The sequence below is a fragment of the Oryx dammah genome, unplaced genomic scaffold, assembly GCF_014754425.2.
Source record: "Oryx dammah isolate SB20612 unplaced genomic scaffold, SCBI_Odam_1.1 HiC_scaffold_27, whole genome shotgun sequence".
Lineage (NCBI taxonomy): Eukaryota > Metazoa > Chordata > Mammalia > Artiodactyla > Bovidae > Oryx > Oryx dammah.
Genome location: NW_024070211.1, coordinates 45,803,414 through 45,824,648, shown reverse-complemented (window position 1 = coordinate 45,824,648; position 21,235 = coordinate 45,803,414). Strand labels below are relative to the sequence as shown.

Here is a 21,235-nt window from a genome sequence, read left to right as displayed (position 1 = left end):
TGGGTATGCTCGCAACCTTGGACACTCAGATTCTTAAAAACGATAAACTTTCTGCCTTCAGACACAACACAATTAGAGTCATCTCTTCATGTTGTTAAAGCAGTTTGAATTAAAATAGGTACAAACTAAACAACATTCAGGGATGTCAAATATTGTAAAAGTCAACAAGACACTCATGATCTTTAGTTCAATGGATAAATTCAAATACTCACTCATATAACGGAAAGTCTCTTCAGCAAGTACTGGAGAGAGGGCGTCAGATGCATGTTGCTGCTGGTGTGGGGACTGAGTCCAATCTTGATTTTCATAAAGAAAGAGAGAGTCCACTCTGAGCTTATACTGGGGTAGTTGTTCTTCTAGCAGGCTCACAAGCTCAACTTCAGGGACATCTTCATTGGAGCAGACATCTGAGGAGAAGATTCCATGTAAATGAATCCAATATATTCCAGTTTACTAGGCTACAGAGAAAAATCAGTGAAATTAGTTCTGTGAAAGTAAGGCAATCAAGAGACATTAGTCAAGATGATGTCGCCAATGATTTTTATTGCTGTATCCTGGAATTCCAGTTGGTCTTTCTCTATAAGGACTTCCACAGTAAAAATAATACCATGACTTTTAATTATACTCTATATTGCTTAGGGAATATAACTATGGCTTTAGGTTTAAAATTTATTTCCTCCTTATCAACCTATTTAGTGCCACTTAAAAGACATGTGATCTCAAATAACTCATAATGTTTGAGGGAAAAAAGGCAACAAGACAACCAGCAGAAAATAGTGAATTCAAAAGGAATAAAACGATTTGTTCTTCAATAATAGAATTTGATCTCTGTGGGAGGATTCTCCAAAATATGGAAAAGTTACATTTTACTATATTCTCCCAGAAGCTAGATATAAAAAAATTAATATTTACTGGTTAAATGCTAAACAGTAATGTTAACATTCCAGCACAGTGTCCTACACTGGTACTAGAATAAGTACTTAATCGCTTTTACTTTAAAGATGTGATACATTTAAAGTCTTGAATATCTTTTACATCACTACTGTCACCTGCACGTCTCTAACTGTCCCTGCATACACTTCTCTGAACACACTTGGGCTTCTCTATCTTTATGTGTTTGCTCCTGGCTTCTTATTCCAAATGCTGCTCATCATTTAACACCTTCCAAATTTAGCAGTTTACAAAAAAAAAGTTTCCCTTTTTAATATGCTTAAAATACTAGGGCTTAAAATACAGAAAATACAGGATGTCATCTCAACCCTCTCATTTTTTAAAGACATCAGGTATTTCCTTTGTGGGTGGCACAGAGAAACATGTTCTAACTCTGGCAAAGAACAAAGTTTATTTTAAGAAAATGTACCTTCAGTTCAGTTCAGTCACTCAGTCATGTCCAACTCTTTGCAACCCCATGAATCGCAGCACGCCAGGCCTCCCTGTTCATCACCATCTCCTGGAGTTCACTCAGACTCACGTCCATCGAGTCCATGATGCCATCCAGCCATCTCATCCTCGGTCGTCCCCTTCTCCTCCTGCCCCCAATCCCTCCCAGCATCAGAGTCTTTTCCAGTGAGTCAGCTCTTTGCATGAGGTGGCCAAAGTACTGGAGTTTCAGCTTTAGCATCATTCCTTCCAAAGAAATCCCAGGGTTGATCTCCTTCAGAATGGATTGGTTGGATCTCCTTGCAGTCCAAGGGACGCTCAAGAGTCTTCTCCAACACCACAGTTCAAAAGCATCAATTCTTCGGTGCTCAGCCTTCTTCACAGTCCAACTCTCACATCCATACATGACCACAGGAAAAACCATAGCCTTGACTAGACAGACCTTAGTCAGCAAAGTAATGTCTCTGCTTTTGAATATACTATCTAGGTTAGTCATAACTTTTCTTCCAGGGAGTAAGCGTCTTTTAATTTCATGGCTGCAATCACCATCTGCAGTGATTTTGGAGCCCCCCAAAATAAAGTCTGACGCTGTTTCTACTGTTTCCCCATCTATTTCCCATAAAGTGATGGGACCAGATGCCATGATCTTCATTTTCTGAATGTCGAGCTTTAAGCCAACTTTTCCACTCTCCTCTTTCACTTTCATCAAGAGGCTTTTGAGTTCCTCTTCACTTTCTGCCATAAGGGTGGTGTCATCTGCATATCTGAGATTATTGATATTTCTCCTGGCAATCTTGATTCCAGCTTGTGTTTCTTACAGTCCAGCATTTCTCATCATGTACTCTGCATATAAGTTAAATAAGCAGGGTGACAATATACGGCCTTGACGGACTCCTTTTCTTATTTGGAACCAGTCTGTTGTTCCATGTCCAGTTCTAACTGTTGCTTCCTGACCTGCATACAGATTTCTCAAGAGGCAGGTCAGGTGGTCTGTTATTTCCATCTCTTTCAGAATCTTCCACAGTTTATTGTGGTCCACACAGTCAAAGGATTTGGCATAGTCAACAAAGCAGAAATAGATGTTTTTCTGGAATTCTCTTGCTTTTTCCATGATCCAGCGGATGTTGGCAATTTGATCTCTGGTTCTTCTGCCTTTTCTAAAACCAGCTTGAACATCAGGAAGTTCACGGTTCACATATTGCTGAAGCCTGGCTTGGAGAATTTTGAGCATTACTTTACTAGCATGTGAGATGAGTGCAATTGTGCGGTAGTTTGAGCATTCTTTGGCATTGCCTTTCTTTGGAACTGGAATGAAAACTGACCTTTTCCAGTCCTGTGGCCACTGCTAAGTTTTCCAAATTTGCTGGCATATTGAGTGCAGCACTTTCACAGCATCATCTTTCAGGATCTGAAACAGCTCAACTGGAATTCCATCACCTCCACTAGCTTTGTTCATAGTAATGCTTTCTAAGGCCCACTTGACTTTACATTCCAAGATGTCTGGCTCTAGATTAGTGATCACATCATTGTGATTATCTGGGCCGTGAAGATCTTTTTTGTACAGTTCTTCCGTATATTCTTGCCACCTCTTCTTAATATGTACCTTAGAAATGTACTTTAAAATGTACCTTAAAAAAGTAAATTTCAACTACTTGACTTTAATTAAAAAATGAGGAGGCTGACATTAATCAAATATGAGGAGGCTGACCATATTAGAAAATTCTATCCATATAGAAAGACAAGCAGTGGCTTCATAACCAAAACATGAGGTACATAATCACAGATATGAGGTACATTTAAAACCTTAAACGAAGAAGCTCCTCTCAACCCTTAGCAGATCACTTAAATAAGAACTCCAAAAATATATCCAAATAATATTACTATGAATTCTATGCAACTATTCAAATTTTTTTCCTGCCATGAATATATGACATACATATTATTATTATTATTATTATCATCATATATGCAGGAAGAGAAATTGACTATAAATACATGCAGAGCTAAAAACAAACTCTTAGACACTCAAAGGTATAATGCAAATGATGAACAAAATTAATATTCATTAAAATAACTACTATTCCGTGTACATTTTATTTTAATAAGCATTAATGAAATTCTGTGAAAATTCAAGATTACCAGTTGCCTACTTCCAAAATGAGTATACACTCAAGGTTTAGTAGATTTGAATAGTATCCTCCAGACTAGCACCTCCTATTTGCTTCTGTATTTCTGACAATGTACTATTTAGTGATTTCCTAACTGTCCAATCCTAACATTTTTATCCTCCAAATGTTCGTTTCTTGTGTTCACTTCTTTCTAGCCACACTGCCTCATTTAGATTCAAGGTCTCTTCTTGTTTCTCGGCCTCAAAGTGATATGTTCTCATTACATTCATATTTTCCTCCACATCTTCATAGCTTTCTTATGTTACTCTCCTATGCAAAGCTAAGAAAGGCTTGAGTTTCATCTAGACAGAGTGTAAAAACCTAACGAACAGTGTTGTTGTTCAGTCACTCAATCATGTCCAGCTCTTTGCAACCCCATGGACTGCAGCATGCCAGGCTTCCCTGTCTTTCATCATCTCCTGGAGTTTGCTCAAATTCGTGTCCTTTGAGTAGATGATGCCATCCAACCATCTCATCCTCTGTCGTCCCCTTCTCCTCTCACCTTCAGTCTTTCCAAGCATCAGGATCTTTTCCAATGAGTCAGCTCTTCACATCAGGTGGCCTAAGTATTGGTGCTTCACCATCAGTCTTCCAATGAATATTCAGGAATGATTTCCTTTAGGATGGACTGGTTTGATCTCCTTGTAGTCAAGGAACTCTCCAGAGTCTTCTCCAACACCACAGTCCAAAAGCATTAATTCTTCGGTGCTCAGTCTTCTTTATGGTCCAACTCTCACATCCATACATGACTACTAGAAAAACCATAGCTTTGACTAGATGGACCTTTGTCAGCAAAGTAATGTCTCTGCTTTTTTTAATATGCTGCCTATGTTTGCTATAGTTTTTCTTCCAAGGAGCAAGCATCTTTTAATTTCATGGCTGCAGTCACTGTCCACAGTGATTCTGGAGCCCAAGAAAATGACAAGTTGAGACAATCAAAAGATCCTAGAAGGGTTGTACCTGCTAGTAGTGGAATTAAATTAATGCTAGAATAAAGCATAATAGAATATGATCTTGTGATCTACAAACTCAGATAGCAAAGATAAAAAACAAGACTCAAAAGAACTGATCTTATCAGCAAGTAATTTAAGGACCTGCCAAAATAACAGTTTTCCAAATAAGACAACAAAGTTCAAACATCAATGTAACACTGAAAATATTTGATAACAAGTTACTAGAAATGCAAAGAATAAGCAATTTGTAACCCATTACCAGTTGGAAAATAAATCAACAGAAACAAGCCCAGTAATGACAAAAATGATAAAATTAGTACAGAGAAATTTTTAAAAAGCCATTATATATATGTTCAAAGATTTAAGAGGAAAACTTAAATTTGATGAAAAGAGAAATGAAAAGTATACTTCTAAAATTCAAATATAACTACAGTGAAAGAAAGTGAACTCACTCAGTAGTGTCTGACTTTTCGACCCCATGGACTGTAGCCTACCAGGTTCCTCCATCCATGGGATTTTCCAGGCAAGACCACTGGAGTGGGTTGCCATTTCTTTCTCCAAGAGATCTTCCCAACCCAGGGATTGAACCCAGGTCTCCTGCATTGTAGGCATATGCTTTACCATCTGAGCCACCAGGGAAGCCCCCCAGAACTAGAGTACAATATAGAAATTTAAAATTCACTGGATAACATTAACATATTAGACACTCTCCAGAAGAAAAGAAAAGTAGACTTGAAGGCACAGCAATGGCAACTATCTCAAATGAAAACAGACTAGGGAGAAAACCCAGAGCACCACTGACTTATGTAGACAGTTAATAAAACTACGTTAAGCAAAGTTGCAGAATACAAAGTCAATATATAAATTTCATTTCTACATACTAGTAATAACACCTGGAAAATAAAATTGAATAAACAATGTCATTTATAGTAGCAGGGAAAAAAAAAAGTAGGATTAAATTTAACAAAGTATGTGGAAGACCTGTGTAATAAAAATTGCAAGTACTATTTAGAGAAATTAAAGAAGACCTAAATAAATGGAGGGATACATCATGTTCATGGATTAAATGACTTAACAGTCTTAAGATGTCAATTCTCTATCAAGTGTGTATCATTCCATTCAAAATTCCATCACTCTTTTTTGGCTGAAACTGACAAAAGTGTTAAAAATTTATATAGAAAGGGTTTTAAAATTTATATAGAAATGTGAGAGGTCAAGAATGGCCAAAACAAGTTTTTAAAAAGAAGAGCAAAGTTGGAGAAAGTATACTACCTGATTTCAAGATTTATTATAGATTTCTGTTACAGGACCAATCCCAAATTAATGCTTTTAAAATCCAGATTGTACAAACACTGTTGTCTTTCCATTTGTTAATAACTTCTTAAATTCCAAAAAGTAACAATTAGCACTGGATCATTTGTATAAAAGTTTAAGTAAAAAGAAAGAAAAGAAACAAATTAAAAATAGTAATAAAATGATTTACTATAGAGTTATAGTAATCAAAACATTGTAGTATTTATGTAAAGATAGACTTGGGGATTAAAGAAACAGAATGGAGAGTTCAGAAACAGACCACACATATAAAAATCAAATGATTTTTCAATGAAATTACCAAAGTAATTCAACAGCATAAAAGATAATGTTTTCAACAAATGGTGCAGGAATAATTAAACATTTAACTGGGGAAAAAAATCTGGACCGTAACTTGATTATACATTCAAAATTAATTATAAAATGGGCAGTTGACCTTAACGTAAAAGCAAAAACTGTAAAACTCTTAAAGGTAAACTGAAGAGATATCTTTGTGATTCTGAACTATGCAAAGATTTCTTAGAAATAACACAAAAAATATGAACTATAAAAGCAAAACTTGATAAACTGGGCTCCACCAAAATTTTAAACTTTTGCTCTTCAAAGGACACCATTAAGTAGATGAAAAGGCAAACCACAGTCTGGTACTCCTTTACCTAACAAAGAATTTACATAGAATATATAAAGAACATTTATAGTTCAATAGTAGGGCAAATATAAAAATGAGCAAATGATTTAAATAGAAAATTCCAAGTACCTAGAAATAGCCGATAAGCACAAGAAGAGACCAAAAATCATTAGTCTTCAAGGAAAAAGAAACTGAAATCACACAGAGATACCAGATACACACCTACTAGAATGGTTAAAATAAAAAACACTGCTGTTACCAAGTGTTATGTTGTTGTGAAGAGATCAGGGAACTATAGCCCAGAAGCCAACTCTAGCCTATTGCCTCTGCTTAGCTTGATAAATTAAGTTTTATTGAAACAATTATATATGTTCTTTTATGTATCATCTATGACATCTTTACTGCTATAACAGCAGAGTTTAGTAGTTGTAACTCGGCAATAAATCGAACTGCTGACAGATACCACAATGTTGATAAATCTCAAAAGCACTTTGCTGCATAAAAAATCCAGACACAAAAGACAGATTAATTTATATGACCTTCCAGAACAAGCAAATTTTTTCTGTTACCATAGTAACAAAAAGCAGATTGACTGGAGTTGGCAGTTGAGGGGTGGAGAGATCTGGGTATGAGAGAACTTTGGGGGGATTATAAAAATATCTTACAACTTGATTGTACTGGTGGTTACATGAGTGTACATATTTGTCAAAACCAAACTCTACACTTAAAATGGGTGCATCTTAATACAGATATCTCAGTCCTGTGAATAAAAAACAGGGAAAAAACCCTACAGATTTAGATGCGTTTCAGAATTTTATGGAGTTTTAGAAAAGTAGTCCTGTGCATCTACTGTGTGTTATATAACACCTCCAACTGGTTTTGTAGCAGTATTCCATATTTAAACACATTAATACATTTTTCAGCAAACAAACATTCAAACAAAGTGGGATAAATCTAGAAATAACTGGATAGGTCAGGTTTTGTGGACCAATGAGTTTTAGAACCAAAGTGTAGAAAAAAAGTTGGGTATACAGAGTTTTTAAAATTTAGTCTTGCAGATGAGGACTTACAGGGTTGTACCTGTTTTGCAAACTTATAATGTCCTGAGAGCCTTATGTGCAGATACTGTTGTTAAGTGACTGCAGGGTATAGATAGCAACTCTGTCTTTTTGGAGATAGGAAGATGGGAATAAGATAAGGGAGATGAGTATGACGCAGTTTCTACTGATCAGGCTCACAGATACAGGGAATCAGACATAGACAAGGAACAACACCCAAGGCAGATTTTGATAATGCAGTAAGAGGGGTCCCTAACCTCTGGAATCTAATGCCTGAAGATCTGAGGAGGAGCTGATGTAATATTAATAGAAATAAAGTGCACAATAAATTTAACATGCTTGAATCATCCCCAAACCACCCCCTACCCCTGCCTCAATCCATGGAAAAACTGTCTTCCATGAAACCAGTTGTGGACCAAAATGTTTGGGGACCACTGTGATAGGAGACCTGAGGATGGAGAGATTAATTCAGTGGTCTCTGTCGAAGACGAGGCTGGAGAGAGAGGCTAAGTTTCATCATGGTGGGTCTTAAATGCATTTTGTCATATAGGCAAGAGCACTTCATTTATTAAACTGGACTCACCAGTGATGCTCTCTGAGTCTCTGTGATTGATATTCATGAGGTTTTCTTCACCCATCAGTGCTGTAAAAGTGGCATCCTGGGATTGACTCATGCAAGATCCTTTTTTGTTTTGGTTGAGAAGGATAGCTTTGGTCTGAATCAGAGTAAAGGAAATCCATCAAGCCATCGAATAAAGAAAGGTTCTGGTCAAAGTGATATTTGCTTTTAAATAGATTTTTGTTTGATGAGTCAAATGACATCTGGAGCAGAGTGATCTCATGTGAGTATCACACCTTGGATGGTCATGACCTAAAACAAAGAACACATCAAGTGACTTTAGAATTCAGCATGCTTGTTAATAACAGCAATTCAATTACCTAGAATATATATCATTAAGAATGTTTTCCTAATGATACACACACCACATGGATAAATCTCAAAATAATTATGCTGGATGAAAGACGCCAGACAAAAAAGGTACATAATTTATGATTCCATTTATATAAAATCAAAAAAATATAAACTTAACATACAGTGACAGAAAGCAGATCACTCGTTGCCTGGGGCTGGGGAAGGATTACCAAGGGACAGGAGAAAAGTTTAGAGGATGATAAATATGTTCATTATTTTGATGGTGATGGTTTCACACGTATATACATGTCAAAACTTACCAAATTGTATATTTGAAATATGTGCAATCTAATGTAAATTATAGGGCTTCCAAGGTAGTGCCAGTGGTAAAGAATCTGCCTGCCAATGCAGGAGACACAAGAGACACGGGTTCAGTCCCTGGGTTGGGAAGATCCCCTGGAGGAGGAAATGGCAACCCACTCCAGTATCTTGCCTGGAGAATCCTGTGGACAGAAGAGCCTAGTAGGCTACAGTCCATGGGGTCACAAGAGTCAGATGTGACTGAGCACACATAACATAAAATGTAAATATAATTCATTAAAGCTGTTTAAAAAATGTAATCTACTGTTTAAAGTAAAATAATAATAATATACGGTGGGGTCTATAATATATATATATAGAAGTAAAATGTATTAAAACAATAGCACAAAGGCCAGGAAGAGAAAAATGGAAATTTACTATAGCAAGGTGTTTATACCATATAGGAACCAGTAAAATACTACTTAAAATTGAACTCAAAAAATGTATATTATAAACTCTAAAGCAAACAATAACTCGAGAATTACAGATAATAAATCAAAAAAGAAGAGGAAATGGAATAATATTAAGCAGAGTTTCTCAACCTTGATGCTACTGCTATTCAGGGCTGGATAATACTTCGTTGTGTGCATTGTAGGATGTTTAGCAGCATGCGAGAAGAATCCTCTCCCCAGACCTGTTTCCAGTTTTAACAGCCCCCCCAATTCCAGATAGGATCAAATGTCCCCTGGGCACAGGGGTAAATTGCTCTCAGTTGAAAATTACTGATATAAAAGATGCTCAACCTTACTTATAATTAAAATAAATTAAAATGTAAAGAAAATATTTTTCATCCATTAGATCAACAAACATTATGTTTGTTGTTGGAAAGGATATGGAGAAAGTGGTATTCATACTGTTGATAAAAGTGCAAACTGATACAAGCTTTCAGAAAGGCTATTCAGCAATGCCCACTACACTTTTCAATGCATATACACCATAATTTAACAATTTTACCAGTAAGAATTTATACAATGGATATACTCACAGAACATGCCAAGATGTAGGCATAGGGATGCTCATATAGTATTTTCTTAAAAAAAAATATGCACACAACTGGAATCAAAACATTCATAAAGAACCAGTTTATAGAGGAACACAAAACAATAGAATGCATTAAATACATGTGTGTACTTAAAAAAACCCAATCGTTGTCAATTAAAAAACTGTTTAATATTAATTTTAAGCCTAGCTTTATATCAAAAGACAGTCTCTACTAGTGTCTACTTAGCAACGTGCAGCTTCTATTTATGGCTAAATCGTTCTCATGCCTACTATTTACAGGCATCATAAACACTGTGTGTGTGTGTGTGTGTGTGTGTTTTAACAAGCGTCACCACCAAGAAATAGAGAAGACCAAAATAAAAGCAGTAGAGGAGACTGAAAGGGAGAAGGCAATGGCACCCCACTCCAGTACTCCTGCCTGGAAAATCCCATGGACAGAGGAGCCTGGTAGGCTGCAGTCCATGGGATCGCTGAGGGTCGGACACAACTGAGCGACTTCACTTTCACTTTTCACTTTCATGCACCGGGGAAGGAAATGGCAACCCACTCCAGTGTTCTTGCCTGCAGAATCCCAGGGACAGGGGAGCCTGATGGGCTGCTGTCTATGGAGTCACACAGAGTCGGACACGACTGAAGCGACTTAGCAGCAGCAGCAGGAGACTGATAGTGGTCACTGAGGTACTATAGAGACACAATCCCAGCAAACACTAGGAAAGAAAATTTCAGAGGTAGAATGGGCAAAAGAATTAAACATATAGAAATGTCAAAAAAGATATTTGGTTTTTAAAAGGGGGTACAGAGACCACAAAATCAACAGTAACGATCTAGAAAGCAGTCCAACCAAAAGGTTAGGCCCAAAGCCAGGCTGTAAGTAATCACGAAGAAGAATGGAGTATAGTGAGCATACACCAAGGTTTGTAATATCCAGGCTTTCTGATTATCATGGACAAGTAAAATTTAAAAAAACTTCTGTGGTTATTGGCATAGGGTTGCTGTTTTTATACTTCATAAATGGAAAAAAATGTATAAGGAAAAAACATAATAAACAACAGTCTTTACCAGAAAAGTTTATAATTTTATGTTGGTATAAGAAAAAATTTCCTATATTTGAATTCAGAAAACTTTAATAAATTTTAAAAATTCCCTCTTACATAAACAATTATATTCTTGAAATATGTTTGTCAGTATAGGAATCTGTACAAGCCAGTGCAACATGATGTAAAGCTGCAAGTATTTATTAGGTACTTTAATTTTAATTCCAGTTGTCAAAAACTCATTTTCCTTTCCAAGCTCAGTCTATTGCATGCAATTAAATTCTTCCCCATGTGCTATCTTACTGCCCAAGCTGTCATTTCCATATTAACCACTGCAAGGGCAATGGAACTAAAATGGGATCAAACCAATTAAGACTTGCCTACACCCACCCCCTGAAGTTGAAGGGAGGAAGAAAGCACCTTCTCTGAAGAACTCAACCACCAGGAACCTGAACACAATCTCAGCTAAGAGTTCTGTCCATAAAGAATCGACAACTGTTGAGCTGGCAACTGAGAATCACATGTTATGTAAGTCCTTACGACACATATAATTTTTATCAAGTTCTTTCAAATTATAATACTCCAGAGATCTGAATTTATAGATTATAAATACAGTGCTATATTTTAAAAAATAGAATGGTAATGAAAATATAAGAATAAACATGCTACTGTCTAATAGGTCATCCAGTTCAGGATTAGCAAATGTACTGACTGAATTTGACCTGCCACCTGTTCTCTGTAACCTGTGAGCCAAGAACAGGTTTCACATTTTCAAACGGTTGGGGGAAAGAAAAACATCAAAGTTAAAATGTTTCATGGATGTGTAACAAATATGTGAAATTCAAATTTCAGTTTCTATGAGTGAAGTTTTACTGCAGCAGAGCCACGCTCCCTTGTTTATGTGTCATCAACTGGTTGCTTTCATGCTCCGATGGCAGGGCTTAGTAACTGTGATGAAAACCTTATAGTCAGCCAAAGCCTAAAATATTTACTATCTGACCTTTTATAGAAAAAGATTTCAGACTCCTGATCTAGTAGTAAAATAATTCAGACATCAAATAACCATCTGTATAAATCAATAGATTCCTAGTTCAAACTTCTAAAATAGGGAACCACCTACATTTAGGTATACTTGTAATTAGATCACTATCTCTAAAGAATTTCAGTAAGGAACAGACTTCTATTTTCTATACCTACTAGTATATTTAAAAGTTATTTTCAAGTTCTAAGAAAATATTTTTTAAAAGTCATAAATTACAAATTCGGAGAAGGTGATGGCACCCCACTCCAGTACTCTTGCCTGGAAAATCCCATGGATGGAGGAGCCTGGTAGGCTGCAGTCCATGGGTTGAGAAGGGTCAGACATGACTGAGCGACTTCACTTTCACTTTTCACTTTCATGCATTGGAGAAGGAAATGGCAACCCACTCCAGTGTTCTTGCCTGGAGAATCCCAGGGACAGGGGAGCCTGGTGGGCTGCCATCTATGGGATCGCACAGAGTCGGACACAACTGAAGCGACTTAGTAGCAGCAGCAGCAAGTTACAAATTGCTTGTGAAGAAGTGGAGTGGGAAGGGAAGGTGAAAGAAGGAAGAAAGAGAAAGAAGAGAGGCAGGAGGAGGAGGAGGAAGACGAAAAGGAATAAAAGCAAATGCCTCTCATATGGTCCAAATGGGTTCTTAAACAAAATTGTGGTCCTTAATCATACTGTAATCAAAGACCACTGTGGAAATCTACTGATAACTTTGGGATCTTCTGCTTGCTACTCTGTTATACACTGGCTGGTTTAATCTCATATTTTCATTATGATTCCCATTTTTTGTTTTTTATATTTACTATAGCACACAGGAACACAAAAAAACTGTATGTGGGTGTTCACTATTGATGCTAGCATCCATCTTTAGTGTAGAGAATTGCTTTTAAATTAGTTTTAGAGGTTTTGTTAATGATTTGGTCTTAACTGTTATATACAAGAATAGAGAAAACCCAGGTGAACACAGAACGAAGTCCATCTCCAGAGTCATGCAGGAAGAATCTAGGTCTCCAGGGCAGTTCAGGAACCTGACCAACCTACACACTGTGCACCAGGTCAGGGGTGATCTGGAAGCAGTATGTTCTTCCTTATGACTCTTTAGAACTAAGGAAACCCTTTGGATGTGCCCTGGTCTAGATCTGAACTCCTCCCTAGGATTAGTCTAGAGTAGCAATTCTGACCGGAGAAGGCAATGGCAACCCTCACCAGTACTTTGCCTAGAAAATGCCATGGACAGAGGAGCCTGTTAGGCTGCAGTCCATGGGGTCACGAAGAGTTGGACACTTACTGAGTGACTTCACTTTCACTTTTCACTTTCATGCATTGGAGAAGGAAATGGCAACCCACTTCTTGCCTGGAGAATCCCAGGGATGGTGGAGCCTGGTGGGCAGCCGTCTGTGGGATCGCAGAGTCTGACACAATTGAAGTGACTTAGCAGCAGCAGCAGCAGCAATCCTGATATATAGGACATATATATATATAGCAATATAGGACAATGTATGCACCTTGGCATTAGACAATCCTGAATTTTATCTCATTTACTGGTTTTCTGATTCTGAGCACATTACTTCCCAGTTCATAATTGCTGAGGCGGAAGTAATAATCAATTATTCTTTATAGGGAGGGTCAAGTATGATGAGCACCAAAATGAATAACAAAAATTCCTAACTCGGTAAAGACGTACAGTGGACACTGAAACATGACACTCATCCCCTCCAGCTACCCCCTTTAATTTGGGCCTGAAGAAAAAATGATTTCTTCTTAATATTTCTAAGGTTTCTGACCCAACAGTCAACTCTGAGCTCAGAATGGCTACTTTGTTTAAGTATGTATTAGATGTAGTCTAAAGATTACCTCTGAAAAATCTTCATTTAGAAAGAGATAAAGATTAAGCAATAAAGCAACAAGTGCCATAAAGCAAGACCACTGAAGGAGATTATTCCAGAAGCTGATTCCTTCATGGATTCTGGGGAAGGGCTGCTGACCATAAAAAGCTTAACTAACTAGCATAGTAGCAGCATTAGCTTCCTATTGCTGTTCCAATGAATCACCACAAATTTCAGTGGCTTAAAACACCATCAATTTATTATCTTACAGTTCTGCACCTCAAGGGATGAAAAACTTTCAGTGGATCAAAACCAAAAACCAAGGTATTGGCAGAGCTACGCTTCCTCTTTCGGCTCTAGGGGGAAATCCCTCTCCCTGTCTTGTCCAGCTTCTAGAGCTGCAGTCCTTGGCTCAGGGGCCCTTCTTACATCTTCAAAGCATCTCCGGATCTCTCTCTCTCTCTGCTTCCCCTGTCACATCACGTCTTCTGCCAAATCTTCTGCTATCTCCCTCTTATGGACACCCATACTTTTATTTAAGGCCCAACTGGATTAGCCAAAATAATCTCCCCCTCTCAAAATCCTCAGTGTGGTCCTTTCTGCAAAATCCCTTTGGCTATATCAGGTAATATTCACAGGTTCCAGGAGACTAAGGTCTAGGTATCCTGGAGGGCCATTATTGAGCCTATCACAGAGGTTAAGAACATGGATTCTGAACCCCAGTTCTACTACTAGTTGCATGACCTTGGACAAGTTACTTAACCTCATTTCTTCACTTGTAAAGTGGCCTTAATAACAGGTCTCCTTTATGGAGATTAAGTGAGTTACAAGAGGATAATAGAAGAACCTGCCTCAGATGGTCACTGGGAAATTCCATGAGTTACTACATGTAAAGCTCTTAGAACAATACCTCAGAATAAAGTAAATGCTATGCAAATATTAGTTATTATTATTTCTATCACTATCAAATAGTACTATTTTATCATTATAATTATTCAAGCCTACAGAAAGCTGTACACACTGTAAAGTCTACTGTTGATAGCTTTATGATATCTTCTTGCAACTAAGAAGTCACATTTATTTCCTATCATCTGATGAGTGATGCTAGTTTAGTGCCCTTTATCATTTTCTCTCTACCTTTGTGATGCATAAATAGAAAGCCTGCAGTGTCACAGTCCTAAATGCAGTTGAAACTAAACTCTGGCAAGCACAAACAGTACATATCCAGTGCCTTTCTTAGTTCATACACACACACTTCCTTGAGTATTTTCTATGTATTTGCTATGCTGGATCTATATTCATTCTTTTTAGGAACAACTTCACTACTTTTCTTCCTAAAACAATCAACCAAGCATGCATTATTTAACAAGAAGCCAGCTTTTGTAATTCTTGCACACTTAGGAGAAAATAAACTAAACCGGCCCAGTGACTTATTTTATTAACAATGAGACATAAAAAGAACAAACAAAACATGTCATTGATATAAATACGCCTGGCAGGATACAACAGGCGGATGACTTAGTTTAGCCTAGCCATGGAAACTAAATGGTCAACAGTGAGGGCCTAAATATAGGTCCTGTGCCTTAAAAAAAAAAAAAAAAATCTTGCTACTTCCTTAAAACAGGATACTCTGGCCAAAACAGCCTTACAGGATAGGCTAAAACATTTCAGGGACACTTCACTTGGACAAGACTGCAGAGCCTACAATTACAGTAACTATAATGATGTGACAAATATTTAAATTGAAAAAATATACTTAAAATTTTTATTGTACAAATTATACTTTGGGGGTTAATTTAAAATACACGTTGGCTGCTGATCTGCCTGCAGAAATGGGAACAGTGACAATCACTAATTCCAGCAGCAGCTCTGGTAGGCAGTGAGAACCTTAATCCAGACAAAAGATAAAGTGTACAATTTCAAACATAAAATAAATGTACCACGTTCCTACATTAAACAACAGACTTTCAAGAGACTTGCTAATTTTCTGGCTACATCAAAAGAAAAAACTTACTGAAAAACCCCACAATAATTTTAAAGTCAGATACTAAACTACAAAAAGGTCTATAGGAAGGTTTCAGTGCTAAAAGCTGAAAAAGGGGTGGCAGTGGAGGGGTGTACCTCTGAAATCCCCCCTGGATAGTGAGCAACAGATCTCACAAAGGCAGAGTCCACATGATGCCAGGGCCAGCTACATGGGCGAGCCACAGTACACTACCTCCAGCACACCTACGCTACCAGCAGCTGTTGAGTTCACCCCAGGAGCTTCATGGTCCTGGCAAAATTTTGACCCCTTTTTTGTGTGTCATTCAATTTGATGACCAGTAGGGTTTCCAGAGTATAAGATATAGAGAGGCAGCTCTACTTACAAACAGGATGAATTCCAAAAGGCTGTGAAATCCATTAGTCTTAAAAGTCCAAAACTATGAGTGAGATTTAGGTTTTTGGGGTCCACATTTCCTCTGAGCTGGTATATTTTTGGCATTAAAAAAAACAAAGTGTCCTGTTTTGTTTACAATGAACATTTACTGAGGCAGGCAACCCCTCCCTTCCACAATCTCCACCAACAGAAGGGAGGGAACCTCTGGCAGCTAAGGAATCCACACTAGAGTTCCACCTGCCGATTAGAAATGGCCATGAACCCACGGTGCCATCTGTGGTGTTTGATAAGTTTCCACAGGGCCACTTTCACTCTTCATACCCAGCCTTCAGGTTCTTGAACTCCAACTTTAACTTGAACTCGACTTTGACTAAACAGGCATCCCATTTTAGACATTCATATTTCTTCACCTTTGGCTGCCTGTCAAAGGCACAGGCACATCCTGGGACTGTCCTTAATAATCATTTTTACTATCCAGTCATAAATTTAACATGCGTAATTTTTTCACTTTCAGTTTTTTACACAATTTGTATTTTCATGTTGATCCATCTATCACCAGTACTGCTTTCAGAGACAAAATGGGGCTTTATAATATTTACAAGATACCTCAAAAGTATACACATATAAAATAAACATTCCATAAATAACAATGGCTGAGTTGGAAATGATTTCATCTACTGGTGATCGGCGGAGCTGAACTTGATCTGTAGCATCCATTGCCCCTATCCAGAAACTTTCAGAAGTTACAGGTTTTAAGCAGACAAGCTTGTGTTTCAAAAGATATATAAGAAAGAAAATCTACCATGCAAGGACAGGACTTTCTGTCCTATACATTTAGAGATGTAATTTTCCACTTGATCTTAGCCAAAAGGCCAAGAAGCGATTGGAGAGATGTAATTTTAGATGTCGCTTATGCTTGACATTTGGTTTCAAGCCAAATATTGAAGAAGGTTTGAAGAAAAAAATAGTCTGCTGTCTTGTCTGCAAAGATAATGAATTTATGTTTCAATAATCCAGTCTGAACTATGGCAGTAGAAAGGGATCCTGTTTCTCTATCCTTCCTCAACAAACAGTAAATAGCAAGAGAATGGGTGACTGCTAATATGTATCTAATTCATCAGGGTCATCAAATCACTAAGAGCTAAAACCACCATGGTTGGATGGCATCACCAACTCGATGGACATGAGTTGGAGCAAGCTCTGGGAGTTGGTGATGGACAGGGAGGCCTGGTGTGCTGCAGTCCATGGGGTTGCAAAGAGTCAGACATGACTGATCAACTGAACTGACTGAAAACCACCACAGCAATACTGAAGAAGATTTTCCAGGCAAAGAACCATCTGTGAGTCAATGATTAATTTTACAGCAGTCATATTATACAACTGTAGTTGTATATTCCATACAGTACCTTTTATAAAATTAGACAAATAATCCAAAAGAAAAAAACATTAGGGACTTTTTCAAGAAAGCCAGGTCTAGTCATTATTAGAAGCCTTCTATTTCATGTTTGACACCTACATCCTCATCAAAGTACAATGAAAATTATTAAAATATGACCCCAATCATGAGGAAAATGTTAAATCATGCTCTCATGCCTACTCTTCAAGAAGTTAGGAAAGCAAGATTTAAAAGAAAATATTAAGAAATAATATTTTATGCTGTTTAAACAAGTAAGTTTTACCTATCTGGAAAATTCATACACCTAGGTGTGCTGGCATCTTTTTTTTTTCAAGTTTTTTAAAAAATTTATTTTTAATTGGAGGATAACTGCTTTACAATGTTGTGTTGGTTTCTGCCATACAACAGTGTGAATCAGCCATAAAGATATGTATGTCCCCTCTCTCTTGAACCCCTTCCCCACCCCCCTAGTTTGAAAAACTATGGCATCTAATAAAGAATATCATTACCACTGGATTTTATTTTCCAATTTTTGGAAGTATAACATTAAACACATTAGTAAATGTGCTTCCTTTTTCCATTTGGCATTTCAATGAGTTACACACATTGGTGTTCAAAAGTTAAAGTCAGAAAAGTTAAATAACACCTTTCTATTTATAATGGATTATGAAATAAAATAAATTATATACCCCATTTATTTTTACAGGCTTTTCATTAATTATCCACATTCACCAATTGGTAATATTAAAACAGTCTTTCTGTGCCTCAGTTTTCTCATTTATAAAATGGGAGCAATAATAGGACCTATTTTATGTGGATTAAATGAGTTAATATTTATAAAGCATATATAGTAGTATTTGGTATACAGTAAGCATTAGTTATGTGTTTAACAAAATGTAAAAGCTAAGTAGATAAGGAGGTAGAATTATAAAATACAAATCACACTATTTCATGGCACACAGACTTAAAAGAAAGAGGACTCAGATCCCCTCCACATGGTCAGCAGCCCTGGCTCTCAAGAAGAACATGCTTTTAAAGAAAGTATGGCTCTATATCTCATCGCTCTATATCTCTCTATATCTATCTGGGAGTGCCACCTAGCAATAATTCAGGAGTTATTAACAATCAATTATTCTTACCCAAGGTAATCCTTTCTTGTCACTAATTACTGGCCTTAGAGGAACTCTTCTAATCCTATAAAAATTTACCCAAATATAAAGCCCTTGGTGAGAACGCAGACTAGTACAGCCATTCAGAAGACCCCTAGAAACCATGCTGTAAATTAAGTACATACATACCCTTCAATCCAGCAGTTCTGCTCCTGGATATATCTATCTCGAACAGATTCTCATATCAGCACATAAAGAGACAGGTGTGAGATTGTTTCCTGCATTGCTATTTGTGATAATAAGGTGAGGGCCTGCTCCCTGGAGACTTACAGGTAAAATGTGGATACATACCATGGAGTAACACAGCATTAAAAATACAGTGCTGAGTGAATAAAGCAGGAAGCAAAATGAGACATACCACAATGCAATTCACATAAATTAATGTTTTCTGTACTATAAACATTAAAATGCTTGCCTTGATGAGAAGAGAGTGGGAGAATTTGGAGCAAGGTACAGAGATACAAGGGAAAATTTTTTTTAAATCTATGAAATCCTACTGTTGTTTAGGCAGACTACTTATCGTATCATTACTATTGCATCTCTTCAGTCCTTAATGTCTGAACATGTACCTGGACATGAAAATACTTGCTGGAGAGAGTATATGCAGAACTAGCAATCTCTGCAATGTAAACTATGTGGGGCACAGTTCCTGACAATTTCTTAAAAGGCCATGTTACTTTTCTATTACTACCTAGCTGCTCTAAAGCAGTATAATTAGACTTCAACTAAAAAAGTGGTTAAAAAATACAAAGTAAGATTAAGCCTTGATGTTGACATCTTCAGGTGTTTGGTTATCTGGTAAAACAAAAAATTTAAGGGAAAAAATGCTTAAAGTTCAAAGATGACAAGAGTTTAAAAGTGGCATATAATAAGTTTATATCTCTTAAACCTATTTACCATCTGATGAATAGCTCAAAATTACTAAATGCTTACCTCAAAAGGGTAGACTGCTCACATTCACAAAATTTAGTGATTTTGTTCTGTAAGAGAAAGAGCAACTTGATACTTAACCTCTATCTGAAACTCTTTTTTAAGAGCGCACCATCTTTGAACTATCTGGCAAAAGAACTACACAAGGTTACATACTATAATCAATTCTGACACTGCAAAAGTCTTTTCAAGATAGGTTTTCTTATAACTTCTGTGAACAGTGGAGACTAAGTTTGATATGAATTACTGAAATTTTGTAAGGTTTTATAAATGGAGAAAATAAGCTACTGGAAGGATTGTTATATCAAATTAAACCTAATAAGGCACACATTTCATCATTTTAACATACAACAGCAGAGCTCCTCTTAGGAAAGAAATGCTTTTTTCTTCAGGAAAACACATGGAAAATGCAGTTACGGTGGAAGGTAAGGCCTTGTAGCATCAAAGGAAGGCAAAGCGGCTCTGCATGACCCCAGGGAAACAACTATATACTTTTCCCTCCTCTGGAGGGGAGAGAGAAGGGAAGGGAAAGAAGTCCCATCCAGATGGCAGTAACTCAGAGGTCACAGAACACTAGAATCTGCAGAAATCTTAGGGAAAGTTTAGGCTTCTTCATAACATAAAATTGAAGGCTCTTGAGCCAATTGTTTAGTTCTTAAAGGGTCTGTCTGGACACTCAGACGACATTTGGGTATAGATATATTAAAATATTCATTCACAAGAGCAGTTGCCACCAGGAATTTATATTCTAGGATATTAATAAAGTCATCAGAGCTACCATATTTTAAATCCTTTCTTTTTAACATAGAAAATTATGTCCTTTTGACTAAGTGAAAGTATTAGTCGCTTAGTACTCTCCAATTCTATGCCTTCATGGGCTGTAGTCCTCTGCATATCTGAGGTTATTGATATTTCTCCCAGCAATCTTGATTCCAGCTTGTGTTTCTTCCAGTCCAGCGTTTCTCATGATGTACTCTGCATAGAAGTGAAATAAGCAGGGTGACAATATACAGCCTTGATGTACTCCTTTTCCTATTTGGAACCAGTCTGTTGTTCCATGTCCAGTTCTAACTGTTGCTTCCTGACCTGCATACAGATTTCTTAAGAGGCAGGTTCTTGTGATCCACACAGTCAAAGGCTTTGGCATGGTCAATAAAGCAGAAATAGATGTTTTTCTGGAACTCTCTTGCTTTTTTCATGATCCAACGGATGTTGGCAATTTGATCTCTGGTTCCTCTGCCTTTTCTAAAACCAGCTTGAACATCTGGAAGTTCATGGTTCACGTATTGCTGAAGTCTGGCTTGGAGAATTTTGAGCATTACTTTACTAGCATGTGAGATGAGTGCAATTGCGTGGTAGTTTGAGCATTCTTTGGTATTGCCTTTCTTTGGAATTGGAATGAAAACTGACCTTTTCCAGTCCTGTGGCCACTGCTGAGTTTTCCAAATTTGCTGGCATATTGAGTGCAGCACTTTCACAGCATCATCTTTCAGGATTTGAAACAGCTCAACTGGAATTCCATCACCTCCATTAGCTTTGTTCATAGTGATGCTTTCTAAGGCCCACTTGACTTCACATTCCAAGATGTCTGGCTCTAGATTAGTGATCACATCATCATGATTATCTGGGCCATGAAGATCTTTTTTGTACAGTTCTTCCGTGTGTTCTTGCCACTTCTTCTTAATATCTTCTGC

General features: G+C 37.2%; 1 protein-coding gene across 1 annotated transcript in view; it reads right to left on the bottom strand.

Annotated features, from left to right (window-relative positions):
• TRAK2 (trafficking kinesin protein 2) overlaps nucleotides 1-21,235 on the bottom strand; it is a 77,886-nt gene that overhangs the window by 40,319 nt on the left and 16,332 nt on the right. The window contains exons 2-3 of the mRNA XM_040228800.1: nucleotides 8,082-8,369; nucleotides 213-407 (exon numbers count right to left, since the gene is read on the bottom strand). Of these exons, the coding sequence (XP_040084734.1) occupies nucleotides 213-407; nucleotides 8,082-8,172 (286 nt within the window). The 5' untranslated portion in view covers nucleotides 8,173-8,369. The remainder of the gene's footprint in view (nucleotides 1-212; nucleotides 408-8,081; nucleotides 8,370-21,235) is intronic.